The 25695-nt window shown below is 41.6% G+C and overlaps 1 protein-coding gene across 4 annotated transcripts in view; it reads right to left on the bottom strand.

Annotated features, from left to right (window-relative positions):
* The window catches only part of EMB3108 (DEA(D/H)-box RNA helicase family protein), an 80477-nt gene that overhangs the window by 32502 nt on the left and 22280 nt on the right, over nucleotides 1–25695 (bottom strand). For 3 of the 4 annotated variants that reach the window (XM_087694701.1, XM_087694699.1, XM_087694700.1), the window contains exons 5-6: nucleotides 14634–14952; nucleotides 9507–9659 (exon numbers count right to left, since the gene is read on the bottom strand). In XM_087694701.1, coding sequence (XP_087550827.1) covers nucleotides 9507–9659; nucleotides 14634–14952 — 472 coding nt within the window. The remainder of the gene's footprint in view (nucleotides 1–9506; nucleotides 9660–14633; nucleotides 14953–25695) is intronic. The other variant, XM_087694702.1, reaches the window with a different exon arrangement.

Genomic DNA, 25695 nt, shown 5'->3' on the forward strand with positions numbered 1-25695 from the left:
TATCTTGCATAGTCTGCAAATACCATCTAGGTAGCTGTCTAGCATCCTGGCTGTGTGCAAGCTCTTGCTGAATTTCAGTTTCAGCATGATGCTGAATATTCAGATCAGCCAATGGCTGAATTTCTGCACTTTCCATAGGAGCAACTGGCTGAACATTAGGTTCATTTTCTGAACCTCCAGCTGAATCACCAAAAGTAATGGGCAGCAGCCCTTCAAAAACATCACGGGCAGCCTGATATGTGTCCAAACCAGCCAAGGATAATTCTGATTTTTCATCAAAAACAACATCCCTGCTGACAAAAACCTTCTTCGTAACAGGATCATAGAGTCTGTTGCCTTTGCTCTCATTGCTATATCCCATAAAAATGCACTTAACAGCCTTGTTGTCCAACTTTTTTCTAAGTACCTGTGGAATATGGGCATAGGCAAGACACCCAAAGGTACGAAAGTGACCAACAGAAGGTTTACGGCTGTTCCAAGCCTCAAATGGTGTGATGGTCTTCAAGGCTTTGGTAGGGCATCTGTTCAAAATATGGCAAGCACACATGACTGCTTCCATCCAAAAACTATGAGGCAAGCTCTTTGCCTTCAGCATACATCTGGCCATCTCCATGAGTGACCGATTTTTCCTCTCTACTACCCCATTCTGCTGTGGAGTATAAGCTGTAGTATACTGATGGACTATGCCCTTCTGCTGCAAAAAAGAATTGAGCATAGAGGACATGTATTCCCACCCTCGGTCCGAACGGAGAGTCTTAATCTTGCATCCAGATTGGTTTTCAACAAGTGCACTGAAAGCCAAAAATGCATCATACACTTCTGACTTCTTTTTCAAACAGTAGACCCAGCAAAAACGTGTAAAGTCATCAATGAATGTCGCAAAATAATAACAACCACCCAATGACATGGTCTGCATAGACCCACAAGCATCTGAATGCACCAACTGCAATCTGGTTGTTGCTCTGAAAGCAACATCACGAGGAAATGAGAACCAATGCAATTTTCCCAAAATGCATCCCTCGCATAAGTGCTCAGGAGGTCTCTCCAAGAGAGGTAAGCCATCCAACATCTAAGTACGCTGCAAAAGCATCAAGCTGCCAAAGTTTACATGCCCCAAACGAGCATGCCATAACTCCGCCTATACCATAGCAGGAGTAAGAGTGGATGTCAAGTATGCTGACTGATCTACTGAAAGAGCCTCCAACTCATATAAACCATGACACAAAGATCCTGTCAAGACCAAAGTCATGCATTCTTTTTCTCTAACCATGCAACGGTCATCATCAAAGGTGACCTACATACCACAACGTGGCAAAGAAGAAATAGAAAGCAAATTCTTCTTGATTCCAGGCACAAATAAAGCATCCTGCAGGCGGGGAATAGAGCCATCAATGGCTGTGAGCTGGATCTCCCTAATACCACGAACAGGGTATGATGCATTATTGGCACACTGTACCGATTTCCCAACGGTAGGTGCACTAACTGAAGCAAACAAATCTCTGCGAGATGTAATATTTCTAGAAGCTCCACTGTCAAAGAGCCAAGTATCAGCATCCTCTGTAGAGTTAAGTGCTCTATCGGCCCAAGAGATGTCATAACTGCAAGTGTAAAAACAATAGTCCCTGTCCACAACAAAGGACGCGGACTCACTAGCAGTGGAAGGAGTAGTAGAAACAGACATTCCTGACTCCTTCTTCTTCTCTTTGGCAATGTGCTTTCTGCACTCAGTGATATAGTGGTCGGGCTTCTTACAATAATGACATTTTCCTTTCTTTGCTTGCGTCCCCCCTTGTGACTGATTCTGCGATGTGCCCAAAGTGCCAAAACTCTGTGGAGCATTTTTCACCTTGCTGTTCTTGCCTTTCTGTCTTGCCGCAAAAGCCTGCTCAGAGACTATAGCATCCACACCACTATTTTTCTGTGTTTGCTCCTCCTCTAGAAGCAAACTAACCAGCTGAATGAAAGTGAGTGGGTGCTCAGCAATCCTCATGGTGAGGTTTAATGCAGTATGAAAAGACAAGTACGAAGGAGGTAAGGAATTCAAGGTGGTGAATATCAACAATGCATCCCAAAAATACTCATCTACATTCATGAGCTGCTCCCTCAAGTCCTGAATCTTATTTAAGTGATCCTGCATAGAATCACCTTCATGCATCTTCAGAGTTTCCAACTCTTTCTTCAAGAAAGAGATCCGAGTCTCATTCTTTCCTGCAAACATATGCTCCAAAGTCAGCCATGCATCTCTTGAAGAAGATGCCGAACGGATATGAGGTATGATGGACCGCTGAACTGCCAGAGCAATCAGCGACAAGGCCTGTGCATCACGGGTATCCTAAGCTTTTTGAGCTGCAGTTCTTGGAGGAAGTGGCTGAGGTGGAGCGGGGTGAGGTCCCCGTTGTCCACGTGCGCCATGGGGAGGAGGAGTAACGGGAGCTACAACTCCCGGTCGAGTTTCCTCTCCACTGACATAATCCCATAAATTCTTGGCCACTAATACATTCTTCATCATGAATGACCAAAGGGAATAGTTGTTTTCATCCAGTCTATCTTCCTTGGATACATATGTAAAGACATCACCTCCCTGATTTGCCATGATGACAAATTTCCAAAGACAAAATGAGCAATGTCAAAGCAGTATGAATTGGAAACCTGAAAATTTCTAGAAATTGCAGCAAACACGTTTCTACAATTAATGTGCAAGGGCATACTCTGTCAGAAAACTGTCTTTTAATGCACGCTTCCCAAGGTGCAAACAGTGCACTGCAACGCTGTTATCTCAAAATCCCCAAAATTTTTGCCAAAATTCCTATCAAAACAGTCTTTCTGTGACTGTGCCAGCAGTTTAAATGCAACTGTCCACAAAATACACAAAAGCCCCAAAATTTCTGATGGTCCAGTCCAGAAATTTGCATGAAATTTAGTTCCCACCTGTTCTGTGCTGCGCGTATGAACCTCCTCTTCCAGAGGTGTGATCTAGGCTGAAATTTATAAAAAAAAATGTTTAAAAAATGTACCTGCCGTTGAGCAGGCTGACAAGCAGAGGCAGGTCGCTGGTCAAATCATGCAAACGAAATGCAGGTTGCTGATGTGGACACGTGAGAACTGTCGCGAGCTGCAGGCGGGTGTCAAACGGCGGGCAGGTTGGTTGCGTGGCAGGTCGTCTGGCAAGCGGACTGCACGTGTTGTGTGGCAGGTCGTCAGGCAGGCGGGCTGCGCAGTGGCAGGTCGTCAGGCGAGCGGGCTGCCTGACGTGGAGCTGACCAATGTCTGACGGGCGGACGACAGGCGGACAGTCGAACAAAGGCAGCGCTGAGGAACACGGCGCTGGTGAACAGCGCGCCTGTCTGCTGACGAGACTGACTGACGAGACTGACGACGGGCAGACTGACTGCTGACGTGGAGCTGGAGCTGGCGTCGCCCTTCAGACTGGTGGCGACTGGCGAACGTGCTGGAGGCAGACGTGCTGGAGCGCCCAGACAAGCTGGCGACCGCCAAGGCAGTTTAGGGAGAACCTGACGGGGACTGGCGAGCAGTGTCAGGCGGTGCTAGAGCAGAACTGGCGTGGACTGCAGACTGCAGACTGCAGGCAGAAGCTGAGTTCAGAGCTGTGCTCTAATACCAAATGTGAGATCAGAGGATCGAGGTACAGCTGGGATTCAGTAGACATTGTGAGAGTGAGAGACAGAGTTAAAGCACGACACCCAAGAGAATAGACTGAATAAGTGTAATCTGAAAGTACAAAGTACAACCCTTAAACCTTAGGGTTGTAGGGGGTGTTCACACCCGACACACACTAAGTGCCCAAATGTGTGTAACATAAGCACATAAGTACATACGACAATAAGACCATAAGTATGGGGGAAAAAACCTCTCCTACCGAGAGTAAAAAGTGCCCCAGTGTCCTACTGATCACCGACACTCCCATATGAGCGTAGGCGTAAGTAAGGCGTGAGTCAAATACCCAACAGTTTAGAGAGGGATTTGGATCACTATCTAGGGTTATGGATTTCCCGAATCAAAGATGTCTCAAGCTTTTCTTACCAAAGCTACGCCACCCCAAAGAGCACCTCTTATGAACCCAACAACAAAGACACAAAGCCACACACCAACGTGCACTCACGGAGTTCTTCCAGAGCATCGACTACTCCCTCCATCATAGATCCCTCATCAGTTTGATTGACTAGGAGGGACCACCCTAAACATAACCACAGACAGATGCAAAGCCCATCACCCACATCCTCACAACAAGCATCATCTACAAATACAGAGAATACTACACCATCACTAAGGGACCCTACCTTGCCGTGTCAACCTCTCTATGCTAGATAGACCCATGAGAGATATCCCAAAGTTTTTTATGACAAAAACTCTTAGGTGGTAATGAGTTGTAATGAAGTGGAAAATAGACATTTAATTTTAGTAAGAGAGTAATACTCTAGCCACATTGGCATAAGTATAAGATATAAGAGCACTATTTTTTTCATTATTCATTCAGTAATACAAATCCTTTTCATCTCCAACCTTCTTGCTTAGCATCTCTCTCTCTCTCTCTCTCTCTCTCTCTCTCTCTCTCTCTCTCTCTCTATACTTTATCTCTCTTCTACAGACTTTCTCTCTCCTAATCTCCTTTACAAAAGCATTATATAAGGGTTATCGAGCTCTCCTATTGTAGTGTATGCTTGGCTTAAGGAGTAACATTGTAGAAATTCACTTGGGTCCTCCCCTTGGTGGCTCCATATGTTCTCTCCTTATTGAGGCCAACTTCTTCAAACAATATGGAAGCTTCCCCTCTCAAGGCCACGTTTCAAGCACCTTTGATGCTACGATGGCAATTGTTCCTTTTAGCTTTTTCAACTGAGGTGTTTTTCTTCCTTTTGCATCAAGTTTTTGGCACCTTAGTTTACTTCAGCTCCTCCTTCTTTCACAAAGCCAACCATAATTTGATAGGGTGTTACTTTCCCCACATGGCACATTCAAGTTTCAGCTTATTTTCGTTGTCTTTGATCTCCACATCCTTTTGTTTGTACACATTTCTTCCATCTTGAAGGGCAATTGGATAGGCGAACAAGTCTCCTTCGAGGGCATTGTCCGAGTGAAAACCTATTGCATGACTTGTGAGCATACCCCTTAGTGCATTTCCTTTGAATAACATTGCATTGTCTTATTTTAGCCACTTGGACAAGTGGAAATATGTATTTGTGGGCATCTTTCCACATGAAAACTCACACATTGTGTAGCAAGTTCCCTTTCACCTAATCAAGAAGAGAATCATGGGCTTCCTCCTCACCTAGGATCCCAAGCAACTATTGACTCCTTGCACCACATTTTCCCCTAGGCAATCCTTTGTGGCACCATGGGTCCAATGTCTTGGCCTCATTGGGTTGAACTTCTTGGCTGAGTCTAAAGAAAATGCCCACCACCTTCACATTCCTCGTAGGCCCTCGAGCAATAGCACACCATGGTCCAATGCCTTGGGTCTCTTTGGGGTGGAACCTTTTGGGTGGGGCACAGAGTCTTCTTCTTGTCTCTAGATAGAGATTCTTCTACATAAATTTTGGGACTCCCACATTGCTTTGGAGTCATCATTGTAGTGGCACTGGAGGGGACACACACTGTTGGTATGCAAAGGTGACTACCTCATTTGGGTGTGTGGTATAAAATAGATACACTTTCTCTTTTCCACTACAACATGGAGGCTCCTTCCTTTGATCTTAGCCACATAGAGCTGAATAGGGTGATTTTAGCAGATATCATTCAGTTACATACCTAGAGGACATGGAGCACACTAGTCCAACCACTATGAACAAAGATGGCCTTCCAGTTAGACCATTTTCTCCACTTCACACATACCTAGAGAACATGGAGTGTGAGGATACACTAGGGTTTATAGAGAAAATAGAGAGACTCGAGTATATGAAAACAACTAACAAATGAACTCAGGCAAGAACACAAATGAAGAAGAAAGATGATAGATGCTCAAAGGAAACTCAATGAACAACTTGAGTATGTGGGTTGTGACACAACAGATGCTCAAGGATTAAGGGCTGTCCAACAGCCAATGTCTGTTGTGGGAATGGCATAGGGACAAATCTTGAGTGAAGCAAACTGCCAATGCTTGATGCCAGATGATGAAGGAAAGATGCTAAGCAGCTACAATGGCAATAGAAGAACCGAATTACAGCAGTTTCTGATGGAGAAAGGGTCACCAAGGGTGAGGAGATGCAGGGCAGCAGCAAAACACAGACCTGGAACAGTCTAACACAGCCATGCAGCCAGAAATAACAATGTCTAGTAGTGGAGACATTAGCAAGAGCCAAAGAGTAGCAGTTTTTCTGATGGAGAAAGGGTCACCAAGGCTGATGAGATGCAGGGCAGCAGCAAAATACAGACATAGGACAGTCTAGCACAGCCGCACAGCCAGAAATGACAATGTCTATTGGTGGAGAGTCGAGACATAAGCAAGAGCTAAAGTGCAGCAGTTTGGGCACGGTTGATAGGGCAGACAGCATGTGGAGGATGAAACACAACTGTTAAGAGGAAGGCAACAGCACGAATGGTTGGCGATGGAGAGGAAAATCCAAGATAGTGCTGGTGGTAGCACTTGGACCCAAATGCAAGAGAGCAAAGAGCAGGGTGGCAAACCACCAATTATTGATTAACCATAGAGGTCCAGCCAACCACCAATGCTTGATACTAGATGATGAAGAAAATATGCTAGGCAGCTACAATGGCAATAGGAGAAACATAACGCAAGTCTTGATAGAGAAAGGCTCACCGAGGCTGAGGAGATGCTAGACAGCAGAAAACACAGCAAAGCCTTTGAGGTGCGGCAGTCTATAGCACAGCCAACCAGCCACAACTGATGACATCTAGCATGGAGACATTAATAGAAGCCAAGCCACAACAGTTTGGACATAGTTGATGGGGCAAGCGACGTGGAGGATGAAACAGAGCTGTCTTGAGGAAGGAGACAACAGCAAGAGAGGTGGTGATTGAGAAGAAAATCTTGGATAGTAGGTGGCAGCACTTGGACCCAAATGAAAGAGAGCAAAAGCTAGGTTGGTAGTAGAGGATGATGATGACATGTTGGTTTTGATAATGTGAGATGAAGGGATGTGTGTGGCAATACGAAGGCTTGAGACCCCTTTTATAGAACTTTTTGAGCAAGTTGTCCTTTCAAAACACATAATTGATTTAAATTGATGAAAATTTCTTTCCAGGATGTATGAGAGTCCAAATAATGTCTTACAGCAAATAAGATGGGAGATCATCACTAGCGGTCACTCCATCACCATTTTACCATCATAGAATTCTGTAGTTGGCTCCCTTAGTGTTCCTCTCCTTCTTTCCCTATGATATGAGCTTAGTCCCCATATGGAAGCACAATAAAATAATGTGGGAGTGACCAATGTCTGAAAAAGTCGGAGCTTCATCCATGGCTCTTGGAACTAGACATGGACACAATGGCTCCCTGGTTCTCCTAATGCAACATTTGCATGCCTTAACTATTCTCCGCACAGAGAATCAGTGCCCTATAAAAGTAATCTCTAAATAAACATACGATTTGACATGGTCGAGATTGGCTCTTCTCTATATGTAAACAATATCCTGTCTCCCAATCCTATACAAGGAGGTGTTGAAGGCCATTACGTTGGTTTTTCCAAGGATCACAATGGAGTCCCTATCCTATCAATATAGCATCTAGATGGCATTGTAGCCATAGTTTTTTCATAACACAGTTCCATATGGCTAACACGTACAACCATGGAAGTATGATTGGAGTATGATTCAGTGTGTGACCCTAAATTTTGTTGAAAAAAATAACCAATGAATATATATTGTACAAAAAATTATAGAACCTTAAACTTAAAATTTGAACTTTCAAACTTCATTATCCTTGCATGAGAGACACTTTTGCAAGAGCAGCATATTATTTTAAGCCTAGGACCTCGATTTCTCAATCTCACAATAGTCAAGTATGTTTGCCTTTTCTCAGACGAGTATGAAATCTTCCATTTCCCATGTCCAATTGAATTAACCATATGAACATGATTCCAAACTATATAAGGGGTGATGTCCTCTACATCAAGCAAAATGGGTGTCAACACTCCTGCCAACGTTGAACCTAGCCTTCCAAGTCCAGCGATGTAATCTGACACCTTGTCAACGTACATACCAAAGATGGTGCATGATGGAAGAAAGCCCTATTTCACTTCTATGGTGCTCGATATTATTATCACTAACCGATTACATGCCCCTGTGAAAATAAAGGTGCCGAGATCTCAAGTGTGTGCTAAAAGTACTCTGCTACTAAACTATCGTGATCCTTTGCTCTTTTATTTTGGAGTCTGCCTATGGTATCTCCTAACATCTCTGCTGTAAAGGAGGAGTATGATGAGCATGGCTCAAGCAAGGAAGGAGAGGCAGGTGCATAAGGGCATGGTAGAGGCTTGATGCATTGGTATCTCTGAAAGAGGTAACCGGACTTGGCGAGTGGTCCTAGAAGATCCTCTATGCCTTCTGTCGTCTTATACCAACAATAATTGTTACAACTCTTGTTCCAATTTTAAGGCATGCCAGTTTCTTGTGTCAAAGAAGAGGCCACAAGATAACTTGCACTTGCTTATGAATGTGTGCTCCCAAAGTCACCTGTCTCAGAAGCTGGACCTGGATTTCACGAAACTCGTTGTCGTCCCACTACCAGTAGGACAGTCATGATCAGTGATCTGCTAGTAGATCTGGTGTTTGGAAAAGCAGCAGCTGCAGATGAGGTAGGGAAGCAGCTAGCTATACTATAATGTCATCCTGACAAGTATAAGGGCCCAGATCATAGAGAGTGCAGTAGACCTGGCTGGAATAGATGGCAAATTTATTTCAAGTAAAGTGCTAGCAAGGATGGCAAGGTAACAATTGCAGTGGAGCCAAGATGTGATTGAGATGTATCATAAAACAAATCAACCGAAGAGATCTGTCTCTGGCTAAAAAAGGGACTTGTGGTGGGGGTTGTGTGGGTTTCTTGCACGACCAAACAGGTGTAGCTCAGTTGCTTAAGTTGAACACGTAGTGACCACAAGGTCTTGGGTTCAACTCCTGTATTCTGCACGGTCATTTAGTAGAGGTAACCTTTTGGGTTCAACTCCTATATCCTGCACAGTCATTTAGTATAGGCAAGGGAGATTTTAACTCCGGTCAGTGGGTTAATAAAATAAGTGGCTTACCACTAGGGTAGGCCCTTGATTATGGGAAAAAAAAAGAGAGTTCTTGGAGTCATCCATGTCAGTATTAGCATACATCTCTTGTACACATTTATTGGAGATTCATCCCTTGCTTTAAGAGGCCTTGTAACTTTACAGAAGTCCCCAATGACCTCAACAACTCGTGAGCCAGTATATTATACCCATTTGTTAGGGATTCATCCCTTGCTTTTAAAGTCCTTTTAACTTTACAGTAGTCCCCAATGACCTCAACATCCATGAAACCAATATATGGGGTAACGAGAACAATACCACAGGCAGACCCGCTGCTGTTGCTTGCTTCACTGCCTCCACAAGAGGTTTGTTTATCTTTGTGTACAAGCTTGTAACCATCCCTGGTTGCCCAGCTCTAGCAGTTCGGCCAACTCTATGCAGAAACTCAACTGCTGATTTTGCAAATTCAGCCTGGCAGTCAAAAAGTTCCAGATTAAATCTACAGATTCCATGCCTTCACCATTATTCAAGGAATTATACACGTAAGTCACGAAGTAAAATATTCCATTTAACAACAAGTTTCCATTCAGATACACAAAAAGAAACTTGACGAACAACCAAATGGATGACTGTAGTTATAATGTCACAAAGACTAGACAGCTTCATCAGTAACAGTCAGTGCAAGTGAAGAACTAAATAGACTAGTGCACTTGTGCTTATAAGATGAATTTCCATTGACATTGACAAAAATTATCACAAAGCAAAGATGTGGCATTTGGTTGTGTTGGAGAAAGAAAAACTGGTATTGCTTCAAATAAATGCATGACTATGAAATTTGAAATATTCAAGAAGAAAATACTCTCCCATAATGATATTTAACCTTTAAAGACAAGCTGATCATGTTCAAGCCTACTAATTTACGACAACATTTGGCTTGCTCCTATTAATCCATCCACTCTGATAAAAGATGGTTGGTTGGAATCTGCATATGGACATATGTCTACTTGGAGCACAGCCTTTTCAGGCAAAAACAGATGGTGCAGCCAGCACAAGATAGGCTTATTAGGTTAACAGCAAATGCTTCAATAAATGGGGTGTGATACTGAGTTTTAAGAACAAATACAAAAAAACAAATGTTCACCAATACAAAGACATACAAGCCAAAACTACTTAAAACATTCCATTCACTATCAAGCATCTGGATAACCAGGAATGTGACAGGACATACCTGAAAACCCTAAAAATGCATTGGAGAAAAAGTCATTTCCACCTCTATATTTATCATGTGTGGTTCTTTGCATTTTACATTCCATTTTGTACCCTTTTTATGAGCACTCCACAAAAGAAAAGTCTCCCCTCCTGCATTGGCTAAAGTAATGAAAGTCACTTCAGACTCTCAAAAATGCACACAAGTCTCAAATTTGTCTTTCGATTATGAAGGTGTAGCAATTGAAGAGAGAGATTCTAATAGGAGCCAGGATTCAGCATCTAGGCAGCTCCAGCTTCTCCCTCTACCAGATATGAGGTAACTCCAATGTGATAAGAGGATCTAGAGAACAGGGTAGGGAGTAGCCAAGAGACCATGAAGCAGGCAGCTTGGAAGGGGACATGACCCTTGGCATCTACCATAGTCCAACAGGTTACCAAATAATCTTTCCCTCGCCAGTTTTAGATAGAAAGAGCAAAGCTTTCTAGTGTAGGGTAATACATCTGAGGATTTGGTAAGCTCCCCAATCTCAAAGACAATAGGATGACTGTCTCCATACAAGGCACCACCTTTGGCAAAATCATTGAGACAATATGGATCTCGTGAGGCTTATTTGGATCGTTGGTTTGCAACATTGATGCAGTCACAACCTACCACATCAATGTTTTGAAAATTGATCTTCTCATTCTAGACAATCGATGTTCCAATATGCCTTTGCTTGCTGCCAAGGCCCCTAAATAGACCTGTGAAGATCTCAACAAATTCAACATATTCCTTTACTTCCAAAAGAAGCAAGTGAAATTGGCAGTTGTCTTCCAATCACCTAACTAGTAGGGGAATTGCATACCAATTGATATCATCAAGCTAGATGGGATGACTAAAACACAACACCTCCATGCAAGAAAGTTTGCAAATGAAGAGGTTGCAAATGTACTTTCAATCACATACCACAAATTGAACATATTCCATACATGTAATCCACACTTCTAGGATGCACTTAATAAATGATTTGTCATCTAAAGTTATCAGAGGATTTTTGTCAACAAGGTGTGGCATATGTACATAGCATCTGATGGTTATGGAGGATAGATAAACCTCAGTCACATGAATTGTATCATCCTATCAAGTGGAGTGTTTTATATAATCGTAACTTGCATAAAATGGTATCAGCCTTGTCTAAACTCTATTGGTGACACAAGTTTAGGGCCAAGTGGAGTGTTATATATATAATCGTAACTTGCATAAAATGGTATCAGCCTCGTCTAAACTCTATTGGTGACACAAGTTTAGGGCCAAGTGGCTGTGCTAAATGTGAAAATTCAGCTAGGGCACAAGTTGATTCCATGGATCCATGCTCGAACTACAGACCATGATCAATGACATTGTTAGAAGCTTCTTGCTTGGACTTCTCACAAAATGGACCAAATAGTCATGGTCAACATAAGCCTTTCAAAGTTTTGCACTCTTTCCAATTTAAGTATAGAGAATATGAACATTTTTACAAGTTCAAGTAGAGTCATTGCCAAACAAAATCTGTACAGTTTTGGCTATTTATGTTATGAAAGAACTTATAAAGGTTGTGCAGTTTGGAGCTGATTTTTACTAACATAAAACTTGGGCATCTTTATATATTGCATTTGGTTCTCCTACAATAGCTCTTGAAAAGCATATACTAGTCTTCCACTAAGAAAACAACATGCAGGAAGAGTCTCCCCTAAGAAAGGGGTAAGTCCTTTGTCCAAGAATGTGTCCAAACTCTTATCTTAGGTAGTGATTGAAGACAAGAGGCACCTCCCTTTCTCTTCAATTGTGACCGGTCATAACTAACAAAGGCCAGACAAAACAGATCTCCAAGCTCCGATGATGGCAGCTGCAAATCTGACCTCAAAGCTCCTCCCTAGGACTCTCATCTCAATCTTCTAAAAAATCTACTGAATGCTGGGTTGCCATGGTCCTCCAAATGTAAGACAAGTGTTTGCACTAACACAAATCAAATAGCAATAATGAGTACCAAGGATGTGACATTTTGAGATCTTTGCTTTATCACTAATACACAAATGCATGTTGCATGCATCTACAATATGGACATGTAATGCAAGAACCACCTATCCATGGCCCATGTTCATTATCAAATAGTTATTCTTGACAAACACCTAATGTAAGCACTCCAATTCATGGTCTCATAGAGAACAATTCAAAAATTGTTTGATTGGTGAGGATACAAACACTTAACCTTTAGCCTTAGCTAGGCCTTGCAACCTCAAATTACAACTTAATATGACACAGAGTACTCAAAATTTCAAACAAGATTCATTCAGCCACTTAGTAGACTTTGCAACCTCAAATTCCAAAACCTTAGGGTTAGTGGACTGGCCCAAAAGAGAACCATCCAGTTATTCTAAGCTTGGCAAGGATACAAAGGGTCTGTAGCTGCAAATTTACAGACCCTGATGCAACATCAAGTATTCAAAGTATCCTACGAAATCCATTCACTACTTCACCTTCAGTTTTAGTTAGACTTTGCAACCTCAAATTTTAGAACCTAGAGCAACCAAGAACTCAAAATTTCCTACAAGATCCATCCAGCCAGCATTAATTCCTAGGAAGCCATGTGTCAAAATGCACTTCTACTTTTTACACTAAGAAGTTCAATTTGGAACTTGAAATCCATAATAATAACTGTCCTAGACCCTTGAGACTAGTGGAACTCATCCTGATCAATTTAAAAACTTGTGAAATCAATGGCCGATTTCAATTTGGCATAAGAACATACAAACTCAGCCCAATCATACATGTTAAACACTTTGGGTTAATCACATAAAAAGAAGCATATGGTCCAAGATTATTGTGGAACTTTCAATATTGCATTTTCAAGCACAATTATTGACCACGATCCACTTGACACTAGCCTCTACCATTTGAAAGTGCTTATCAACAATGCAAAGCTACAATGTCTCAAGATGGCTGCTGAAGTTCCCAAATCAATATCTTCCACCACAACAATTGCTATTAGCAACCTAAATGCTCAAGTTAAGCAAAGATTCCGATGGGTATGCACTATCTTGTTCATCAATGGAGTATGACATATGTCAGTCTGTCCCAAGCGGCCAAGTTAAAGTTAGCCCAGCTTTCACTGACTTCAAGCTCCTTGCATATCAACTTTGGCACAAGCTAGACTACTAATATCACATGTAGAGCCTTTCAAGCTGCATCCAGTAAGATTTCACCAAGGACCATCATGACATCCCTTCCTAGCAACAGTATCACAAATGATGCCCCTATACTCGATTGGGAACACGTAAACTATGGCCTCACGTGACCATCTCTAAAATTCTTGTCTTCCATACCTAGAAAAGTCATAAATGGAGCTAGTCCCTCACCAAACACAATGAATGCGGGATTCATAAGATGGAGTGTCATGTCTAGAAAAGGCACAAATGGAGCTTGTTGTCCATCATCAAATCCAAGAAATGAGGGAACTGTGAGATGGGCTGGCTTGATTAGAACTTCTTTGAAAAGTTCCCAAAGTTGGTGTTGATGGGCAATTGGATAGCCATTTCCCTTCTGCTACAAGCTAAGCTAGGGGGATTCCTAGGAAGCATCACATGCACCCACTGCCATGCTTGCAAAAGTGCACATCTTCCCACTATATTCTATTGCACACATTGGGATGAATTCCAATGTCAATTCCCCCTTTGACAAGAAGCTAACAGAAGGGCAGTAATGTCGCTGCTTGTTGCAATTGGGCTGCGAATTGCCATTTGAACTCCTATAATGTGCTTTTGATTCACAAATATATAGAAATACATATGATAACATATAGAAGCATATACACATAGAACGTGATTTGTGAGCAAATATACATACAAATAGATGTGTGCTACGACTCACATGATCTGTGAGCTAGTAATCCCTCAAAGAAAAATGCCATGACAGTTTAAGCAATTGAACCACCATAAACTAAAGACAATGTTTTCTCTTGATTTTGTTTTATAATAAAGGCTTGCAGATGAACAGGCCAATGTCTGCAATAACACACAAAGCAGATTAGACATTTCAAATTACAAGTGTTGTCGTCCTCATCACTTTATTATTGGCATCCACATGCACGATACTAAAACAAGCTGAGACAAACAGAAAAGGACCAAAAGTTGCAGGATGGAGAAATCAGAGGAGAATTAGAAAGGAGTGAGCAGGACAGGGCAACAGAATCAGTATGAATCAGTAGAATCTAGCACCTGGATAACATGACTGATATTTGGGATATCAAGGCCCCGTGCTGCAGCATCAGTGCATACCAATACGCCGCCTTTTTCTTGGAAAGCTTTTAGACTCCGTGTCCTTTCTTCAGCAGGTACATCACGATGATAGCATAAACAATCAATATTTGACCTCTGTAATATTTTGTATATGGCATCTACTGCTTCAACACTGTTTGCAAAAACTAGAGTCTTTTTAGGAAAACTGTCATTGAAAGGACTTGAATCCTCAGCTAATGCATCCAATAGGGCTTTCACTTGCGTACTTTCATCCACTTCAAGCCAACGTTCCTGAAGCCTTCAGCAATGAAATAGAAAGGGTGTTTATGAGCTTTTGTTATTTTAGATATAGCACATAATGGTTTAAAATCCGATCAACCTAACTCTAGTATTTTTTGGTTCATGTGATGAACTGACCACACTCAAAACAACTGTGCGAGAACAGTAATCTGCTTCTGTGACTGAAATACATCTTGAGATAGCAGTTAATACACTTTCAAATAACCAATGCAAAACACAAATCTAACCTTGTAACCATGCTTAAGGAAAAGCATGTTTTATTCCAGAATTATTTCAAGGTGTATGATTGTCTATTTTACGCCTCAAAAGACATCTCTAAAAACTTCATTTACAAGAAGACAGGCAATTAGTATAGAATGCCATAATTAGCTAAGCAAGTCTAGCTCTGATACAAGCAGAAAACAGCTGCAACTGGCAGCCATGAACCCTTTAGTCATAACATAGTTGATTACTATAGGATGCCACATATCTGGTCAGCTATGAAACAAAAGGTTCCTATGCCATAATCAGCTGAGAAAGTGCGACTCTGGTGTAGGCTGGATTGTTTTGCACAAATAGAGGCCATGATTGCTTTGGTGAGGTGCAACATCATAACCCCCTGTCAGTGACCAGGGGGGTGACATTGCTGCCTCTTGGTGGGCACAAGGTCCAATTGCTATTGGGATGCGAGATTGCTTACATTTTTGTCATCTAGCCTTAAAGGCTTAACCCATGGGCCACATTCCTCATCAAAATGGCATGGCATCTAGCAATGGGTGCAATGTAGATTCTTTTTAGGAATGGATTGCCGGTTAGGTTCATTGGCATTTGATTTGGTAGCATTCGAGCTATTTGTCCTTCTTAGGACTTGCCATTGCTTTAGTAGAGGCATTACCACTCCCTCCCCTCAAAAGGGGAAGCAAGGGATTGGGGAGAACAAAAACAACACCCAACTGGCGAATGAGGAACAAAAGTACCCTCCCCTGAAGACTGAAGCCAGGTTGACAGAATATGCCCAAGAAAAATAGCTAGTGCCAATATTGCCAAAAGGCAGATAGTTTTCATTGCGAATGTTATTCAAAGGCCAGGGACAGCCTGCCCAAATCCCGACCCTCTACTCCACCTAGGACCTCAAGCACAAAAAGAAGGCAATGCTGCCTGCAGCTTATCCATGACGCCCACAAGGTGCTTGCACTAATCAGTGGAGACCTGCTGATCATCTACCCCTCAACCAGCCCCTATTAGAGGGGTTTTTTGACTAGTCTGCCACTCATCCCATAAACTTTCATCCTCAAACACTCTTCAACTCCCTCGAGGATAGGCAGGATGTGTCCTTCACCTCTACTTTTGAGTTCCCATCCACCTCTCTCGTGCAACCAGAATCGGCCAATGCCACTTTCCCATGAGACCCTCACTCCAACAGATTGTGAAGTGCAGCACCCTCAGTCCAAATGCCCATGTCACAACAAGATATTACCCCTATTCCCACCTACACATCTTCAGATTCTAGCAATTGCTAGCTTTAGCTTGTCTTCACTTTTCCCTCTTTAGATCATCTCCCCTTCGAGAGTGGAAACCCTTCTTACACTAAAGCACCTAAAGGAACTTTGTTGAAGTAAAGGTATGTGTGCATTGAAGAATTGGATGGCTCAATATTCCCATATCGTTTTTCCTGTTTACATTAAGCTTCACTTTCTTGGATCAGCATGAAGGCTTCCCTCCTGGTGCCTAGCTGCAACCTTCCTTGTCCATACCACTAGAGGATATTCATTTCACATATTTTGAGCTGGCCATGTACTTGACTCTTCTTCATCCGGTGTTTCTCCTCCCCCTTTCCGCACCCCCATGATAGGGGATGATGATCATTCTATTGAACCACTAATTTTAGGGTTTGCACTTAAACTAGATTATTGTATATGAACCCCTACTATAGCCTCCCTAAAACAGCCCCAAAAGCAATTAATGCTAAATTACCAAAAATAAATGCCTTATTTTTTACAGTACGATAAATGCACGCCTAATCCTCTATAAATATGTGTCTATCTTAGATATCACCATCCTGCAGAGGTCCCTCAGATTACTACCCTGCTGTCCGCATGGTCTCACAGAGCAAGCAACCAAATCTGGAGCTCATCCTCAGCATCAACATCTTCTGCATGCCTGGGTGCCCACAACCACAGTCAGCCCAAGCAACCTGTTTGCAATCGTTTCCAGCTGTGTCTCATCAGTCATCATCCTATGCAACTGTTTGAGTTCATTACCAGCAGTCATCTTCATTAGATATTCTACATTTTGCTGCCATACCAAGCTGCCTGGCATCAACGACAAGCATACAGCAGCCACCATCTGCACTGGCATCTGCATCTTGGTTCTAGATGCCTTTCACTTGTTGCTGCCACACCTGCATTTTCTTCCCTGGCAGGCCACCCATCATCTGCCCTGTTCAAAACTGCTAACATCATTCTACAATCAGCCAGGTCTGCATTTACAGCATTCTGGGCTTCCTACATTGCGTCTGCCAACATCAAACATCATCAGTGTCTCCAACTCGTTCCTCAGCACACCTCATCCTAGTCCTCAAGACACAAAGGTCTGAGGCCCTCGTAGAATATCCAGTGTACAGTTTGATTCATTCAAGCATTCATCTTCCAAGTTATCTTCATCTTGAGTTCTACTATTCCCTTTGTGATTGTCATACACTCCTAAGTTTCTCTATCTTTGCTCAAGCATTTCTGCACATGGTATAAGAGCTAGGTGCACTTGAAGCGAAGTACAAATACAGAGAGGAGAATGTCTCAGCCACACTCATCAAAGCAGTCACCTGCAATGCCTGTTTCTTCAGCACAGACACCTACTTCATGGAGACTCAAGGAAGTGGCATCAAACATCCAAAATGCAAAATCCTCTTGACATCATTCAAGGTGTCCCATTCAGAACTTTCTACCCAACTCACCAAAGATGAATTATTTGAAGTTTTGACAAGGAGAGATGAGAGAGGCACTCAAGGACTGGGCATACCTCAGCACACATTCTGCACTGCTCCTATCCCTTCAGCATACCATCCAAATGACCAAGCACACAACCCTCAGGGTTGTGTACAGCAGCCCAAGTATGACATTGAAGAGGATCTGAAACTCCCAATGGATCAGCCTAAAGAGGACACACCAGCATGGGATACGTACCATATCCAATCTCTTGGGACCCATCAAGTTTGGTTAACAGTGTCACGAGGATGTGAAATTTTGATGCTTTGCTTAGCATTTGATTAAGTGTCAATCAAATGTGCAAATGTGAGATCCACATGTGATGTGCAAGTTAGTTATTTCACAATGACGAGCAAAGGACCTCAAGATGTCAGCAGTGTGTCAAAGGCAAAAGTTGTAATAACTTATCCTTGGCACGTACAAGGTGGTTCCTGGTATCAAGTTTGACCTAGATCATTTTATTAGCCATTAATGTCAGTTGTGACATTAGGAACTAGGCATTAATTAATTGATTAATGCCAATCCAAGGGCTAATAAATGCTCATAAATACTTAGGTACAAATTGTTCTAGCAAATTTTAATTGTTAGTTGGTAATGTTAGTTTTAAAAGAAGGATTAATAATTAAATTACTTTTCAGAATTAAATATTCTAAAAATTAGATATTCTAAAAAGTAATTTAATTGGGCTGAAAATTGCTGAAAAATGCAATTAGAAGGCTGCACTTGGCAAAACCTTCCCATGTGAGTGAGGGAAAGGCTATATGAGGGTATTGGACCCTCATTGTAGCATGGTGGAGAATGGGAGAGGAAGAGAGAGTTGCTACTGCAGTTTTCCAACCATTGATGATCAGTTCAACCATCGAAGACTATCAATGAGCTGCCCCTAGTTGGTCACGAGGCCATTGGAGACGAGTGACGGCCCTTGTAGAATGCCTACAAGCAAGTGACAATAAGTTTGGGGCCCACAAGAATAGGTGACTACATGTGGGGCTGCTGTTGATGGTGGGCTATAGTCAATCAGCCACTCACAGCAGGGAAACATCAAATTTCAGCCAAGTTTGGCAATAAACCTCTGAATTTTGTCTCTCTCCAACTTCTTCTCCATTCTCTCAACCAATTCATAACTTCCCTCAAGAGATCTCAACCAAATTCAATATCAAGAGGATGAAATTGAAGAATTCCTGCTTGGAATCAGGTTTACCAGCCACCCATGGAAGAGTGCTCATAAGTCAAGGCTTAGTACTTGAAATTCAGCAGATGAAAAACAAGGATTTCAAAGAATTTCAAGAGTCCCAGCCAGCCATCATTTAAGTTTGGGGTAGAATTTGTCATCCAAGGAGTAGATTGAAGGCCAATCCCCAAGCAAACCAAGGGGCAAATTAGTTTAAAAGCTTGCTAGTTGCTATGGACAGCAAGATGTATTGACGATTGAAGGAGATCGGGCTGGATCTCAATGTACTTTAACGTTTATGATAAGTGACAATCAGTATTACGAAGAGCTAAATCTCTTGCCATGGCGGACTGAATTTTTCTTAGAAATCTGTGGCACGAGACATTCGTTTCTCCTCCCAACCTCACCTAGAAGGTTGCTGGCTCCCCTCCTCGTAATCCGACTGCTAGCCATCAACTTCAAGTGAGTCCTACTATTCTCGGACTCTCTAACTCTCTAGGCTCCCCTAGACCCCGTTCGGGTGCCCAAGGCCCCCGGACGGTCATCCATTGCGCCTGTCTCCCATAAATTTACCTTATTAATGTAACATTTCCTTCCCCTTAAGAATCGGTTTCGTCCTCGAAAACGATACTTGGAAGGTCCAAATGTAAATTGGGAAACCTTTTCCTTAGGGTACTTACTCGCTCCCATGTTGAGCTTTCTTCTGAACAATCTTTCCACTTAACCAAACATTCTTGATAAATAGTATTCCTTGTTCGTCTGTTACGAACGTTTAATATTCTTTTTGGTTCATGTGGATTAGATTGGTCATCTAATAGCTCCTCAATGTTATCATTTAAGATTAAATTATCCAAATCACCCAGCTTCTTCCTTAGCTTACTTACATGAAAAACTGGATGTATTTTACTACCAGCAGGTAGTTGGAGCTTGTAAGCATGTTCTCCCCCCTTTTTAAGTATTATGAAAGGACCACAATACCTGGGTGAAAGCTTTGAACATCGTCCCGTTTTCATGGTTTTAGTTTGTTCAGGCACCCTAAGATAAACCAATTCTCCTTCTTCAAAGGAGATGTCTCTTCGGTGAGGATCTGCATAAGCTCTAGCTCGATTTTGAGCTTTCTTAATATTTTCTTGAGCAAATTTTAACATACTATTCATATCCTCCCCAAAAAATCCTTCGCTGCCTGAACCTTTTCCTTATGTAGTCCTACTACATGAGGAGCTCTGGGCTGAAACCCATAAATTAACATAAATGGACTATATCCAGTGGAAGAGTGCTTGGCACTATTATATGCAAACTTTGCTATCGATAGATACTCTTCCCAATTAGTTTGCCTTTTACTTACATATGCCCTAAGCATATCTTCAAGGATTTGGTTAACCCTTTCAATTTGCCCATCAGTTTGCGGGTGGTCCGCCGTACTCATGCTAAGTTTAGTATCCAACTTCCTCAGTATATTACGCCAAAATTGACTATCAAATTTTCTATCCCAATCAGAAACTATATTTGCCGGAAGGCCATACAATCGGTATATGTTCTCTACGAACAATCTAGCCAATTCTGGTGTTTTAACATCAGTTGAAGTTGGAATAAACCTAGCCATTTTGGTTAACCTATCCACAATCACCCACACAGAGTCGTGCCCCCTCTGTGTTCTAGGTAATGCAACAATAAAGTCCATGGAGATACTCTCCCATTTTCCCGAAGGAATCTCTAATGGATGGAGAAGTCCTCCCATTTTCAATCTTTCAGCTTTATTAACCTGGCATTTATTACATTTGACCACATAGTCAAGGACGTCCTTATTCATTCCAGGCCAATAGAACTGCCTTTTAATAAGACTATAAGTCTTATTAACTCCTAGGTGTCCCACGCTAGGGATATCATGACACTCAAAGAGTATCTAGCGCCTTATTTCTTTATCTTTCGGGACACATATCCTACCCTTGTAGAGTAAATAACCATTATCAATGGTAAAATTCTTCCACTTGAATCCCATTTGAGCAACCCCTGATGCTCCATTTCCTTGTTGAACATCCTCAGATATTCTTTCCTCAGTGGAGGCCCTTCCATTTGGATCCCCATTTTCTATTGCTTCCCATATATTGGAATATGCCGGATCAACCTGGCATTTCCCTTTCAAGGATTCAAGCAAATCGGAAGTGAACTGAGTAAAACTCAATTCATTTATAATGGGCATTATACTGAGTGCATCAGCCACTATATTATACTTCCCTTTTCTATACCTTATCTCATAGTCGAACTCTTGGAGGAATTCGGCCCATCTGGCTTTACGTCCCTGTAGATCCGGTTGGTCATTAAGCCACTTAATCCTTTCATGATCCGACAAGATCAAAAGTTTGGTACCATACAAATAGTGTCTCCATTTCTTCATTGCATGTACTATTGCATACAGCTTCCTCTCATAAACAGAATAATTCTGTTTTGCACGGTCTAATTTCTTGCTTTCAAAAGCAACTGATCGACCTTCTTGTAATAAGACTGCATCTATCGCCTTATCACTGGCATCAGCTTCAACCACAAATGGTTTAATGGGATCCACAATTAATAGTACTGGAGTTGTAGCAATAGCTACCTTAAGTTTTTGAAAACTTTCATTTTGGTTTGTTCTCCAATTAAAACTCTTCCCTTTCCCTTTAAGTTGGTATGTCATTGGAACAGCTATTTTGGCATAATCTCGAATGAATCTACGGTAAAATCCAAATAATCCTAGGAAGATCTGCAGCTCTTCCAGGTTCCTTGGAAATGGCCATTAAATAATTGCCCTTACTTTTTTTGGATCCATCTTGATTCCCTCTTTCGAGATAATATGCCCCAAATATTTGACCTCTTGTGCGAAGAATTTACATTTAGTTTTCTTCGCATAAAGAGAATGTGTTCTTAACAATAGGAATACTAATCGTAAGTGTTCCAAATGTTCTTCTCTTGATTTACTAAAGATCAAGATATCATCCAAGAGGACTACTATAAAATGTCCTAGATAGGGCCGTAACATACTATTCATCAGCTTCATAAAGGTAGTTGATGCGTTAGTAAGGCCAAAAGGCATCACCAAAAAATCATAATGCCCATATCTAGTACGAAATGCTATCTTAGGAACATCTTGTGTCTTAATTCTTACTTGGTGATAGCCTGATCTTAAGTCTATTTTTGTGAAGAATTTTGCCCCTTGTAATTGATCAAAAAGATCTTCCATTCTGGGCATAGGAAATTTATTCTTCACCGTTATCTTATTAAGTGCTCTATAATCAACACAAAGTCACATAGAACCATCTTTTTTCTTTACCAATAAAATTGGCGAAGCCCAAGGTGAATTGCAGGGTTGTATAAACCCTTTATCAAGGTAATCCTTAATTTGTCTTTCAACTTCTTGGTGCTATGTTTCACTTAACTTATAAGGTGGTTTAGAAATAGGGTGTGTATCCTTATTTGTGTCAATTGGATGATTTATATCACCCCTATCTGGTGGAAGGCCACTTGGTAAATCAGAAAAAAACACATCTTTAAATTCATCTAAAAAACCACTTAATTCATTACTTACATTCAACTCACAAACATAAGAAAAGTGTTGCTTTATATTACAGAAAGTAAAAGTGTTTTGCACAGGAAGAGACCATAACATATATACCTCACAAGCTTCCTTCTTTATCAGCTTCTGAACTTCAGTGGAATACAACAAAGGATTATCAGATACTTCATGTTCACCTTGAATCACAAAAGTCTTACCATCCCTTTCAAATTCCAGTGTATTATGATGATAACTACGTTTTAAAGATGATTCCAATCCCCAAAGCCACTCCCTCCCCAAAGCAATATCGGCTCTTTCCATATTCATAATTTGGAAATTGAGTTTATCTTTATATCCTTGAATTTCAATTTCCAAATTGGATACCATTGTATCCCATATCTTATTATCTTGACCTTGCATCATACAAACAACATATTGATGCCCACTCTTTTGTTGGGGAAGTTTCAATCTTTTGACAAGTGCATAATTTATAAAATTGTGGGTAGCAAAGTCATCAATCATGACTCTAATCCTCTTTCCAGCTATCAATCCATTCACTCTAACTAAATCATGTGACCCAAAAGTACGCTGCCACATAGAAGTTGACATACAACACCTGTGTTGTACATCCTTGTGCAAAACCTCCAAAGATTTATACTTTTCATGCCCCTTTAATTCTAAGGTCTGCACTACATGGATTTAATTTTCTTTTTCCTTGCCCTTGTCCTTATCCTTTCCTTTATCTTCCCTCTTTTTCCTTTGAGGGCAATTCCAGGCAGCATGGTTAGGGGATAGGCAATTGAAACACGGCTTTTCTTTTTTGGCCTTATCAAGTCATCTGGACTTAACTTTGGCCTTACATATTGTTTCTTTTCAAAGGGTTGTTTCTTGCCCTTAAGAAATGGCATTTTCCTTTTAAATTTACCTACAAATTTTGAGGTTCCCAATTCCTTAGTCTTAGGCTCTGTATCAGTGAGACTAGTGAGTGTACCTGGACGCGTACTATCTTCATTGATTAATGCAAATTTAATTGCCTCTTCAAGCGTCTTAGGTGAACTCCTTTTTACAGGCCTTATCTAGTCCCCTAATGAATCCTCTTGTCTTTTGAAATTCATCTATTCCTTCCAATTTGAGGTTTATCGCATGACATTCCTCCAAATATGTCAACAGGGGTCTTCCCTTTTGTCTGACATAATCCCAATCTTCCCAATTTCTTTCCATTTCATTTTTAGAAAGGAATTTCTTCAAAAAGGCCGATTCAAATTGAGCCCAGGTTTCAGGTATTTTATTTGCCTCCTTAAAGTTCACCACCATTTATACGCCTTTGGCCCCAAAGTTAAGCTGGCCTCCAGTGCTTGGAGATGTGGTGGAGTATTTTTAAGTTTGTGCAAATCTTCCCATTTTTGGAGAAAATTAAAGATAGTGTCTTTATTTCTATCTTTTTCCTCCCCGTGAAACTGAGAGGTTTTCATATCTTTTAAGACTGGATTATCCCTCAACTTTTGGTGGGGTTCTTTAGAATCTCGCATAGTCACATCCAAATCTTTCGATGAAGATGGAATATCCGAGGTTTCTAGCTTATTTTTATCCCTTTCTAATAATAAAGTTAATTGAGATTTTATTTCGGTGAGTGTTTGAGTTAAAAATTCCATTTGAACCCCCTATGCCTGCACACGAGCAGTTAGATCATCAAATTGTTCTCGTGTGGCAAAAAATTCTTCCCATTGCTCTTCTTATATCTCCATTTCATGGGGATCTACCATAAGTCACATTGAAAATGAAGCTTATTGGCAGAAACACCGAGTAAGGAGGGGACTAAACACACTCCTTCCCAACAGTCACGTGAACCAGCTATACCCCTGCTATGTCAGATTCGTCAGACTGGCTTCGTCCAACTGGTATTAACTATTGTTTGATTGCTACTGTCGTTCAATTACACCACGAATTCAATCATGTATGATGGGAAACGGGCCAGTGTGACGTGTGACATGTGGGCGTCGTCTTCTCAAATCTGGTACTCGTGTAACGTGTAGGCGCCGTCTTCTCATCCGATACCCGTATGACGTGTGGGCGCCGGTGAAGAATACTCGAATCTGGTACCTGGGTGACGTGTGACGTATCGGCGCCAGAGAAAGCCTTCGCGAGGACAATCGAAAGCTTTCATGAGAGACAAGCTAAAGCAAGACCGGGCGGCTCTGATACCAGTGATAAGTGACAATCACTCTTACGAAGAGCTAAATCTCTCGCGATGGCGGACTGAATTTTTCTTAGAAATCTGTGGCACGAGACATTCATTTCTCCTCCCAACCTCGCCTAGAAGGTTGTTGGCTCCCCTCCTCGTAATCCGACTGCCAGCTGTTAACTTCAGGTAAGTCCTACTATTCTCGGACTCTCTAACTCTCTAGGCTCCCCTAGACCTCGTTCGGGTGCCCAAGGCCCCCGGACGATCATCCCTCACGCCTGTCTCCCATAAATTTACCTTATTAATGTAATAGTTTATTAATAAAAGTTAAAGAAATACTACAAGGGGCGCCAGTATTAGGGCAAACAAGGTGTCCATTGTCCAAGATTAAGTGGTAACATTTACATTTTCAGTTTAAATAAATTTTATGTTTGCTCTAATTCTTGATTAATCAAGCCATTACCACCCTCCCCGAGAAGGAAGGTTGGTTCCAAACAGTAAACAAGTTCTTATTCCATCTAGTCCTTCCGATGCTATGCAATATATGGGTGTGAGTATTCACAATAACCTTAACCCATACTAGTATGTGAATGTAACTAGAGGTGGCTCGAGAAGAAAAAGATCATGCAACCTCTCGTTCATTGTGGACTCAAATGGTATTACTTTTGGTGCATCATTTTACTCAAAATTCCCACTTATCCCACCTAATTCTATTGCAGACTCACCGATGTATCCACCTTTGCCACACTTCACTACACAGGGGATACACAACTTTAGATGTGTATCCCATAGGGCCCTATTTTTATCCACAATTGAGTGTAGGAGATGCATCAATGGTGGGGATCTATCCCCCAAACCAAGTGTTGAGAATCAGCAATCACACTCAAATAGCCTCT

Source organism: Lygodium microphyllum, chromosome 15, assembly GCF_053477565.2.
Source record: "Lygodium microphyllum isolate KBCC chromosome 15, Lygodium_microphyllum_v1.1.10, whole genome shotgun sequence".
Classification (NCBI taxonomy): Eukaryota; Viridiplantae; Streptophyta; class Polypodiopsida; order Schizaeales; family Lygodiaceae; genus Lygodium; species Lygodium microphyllum.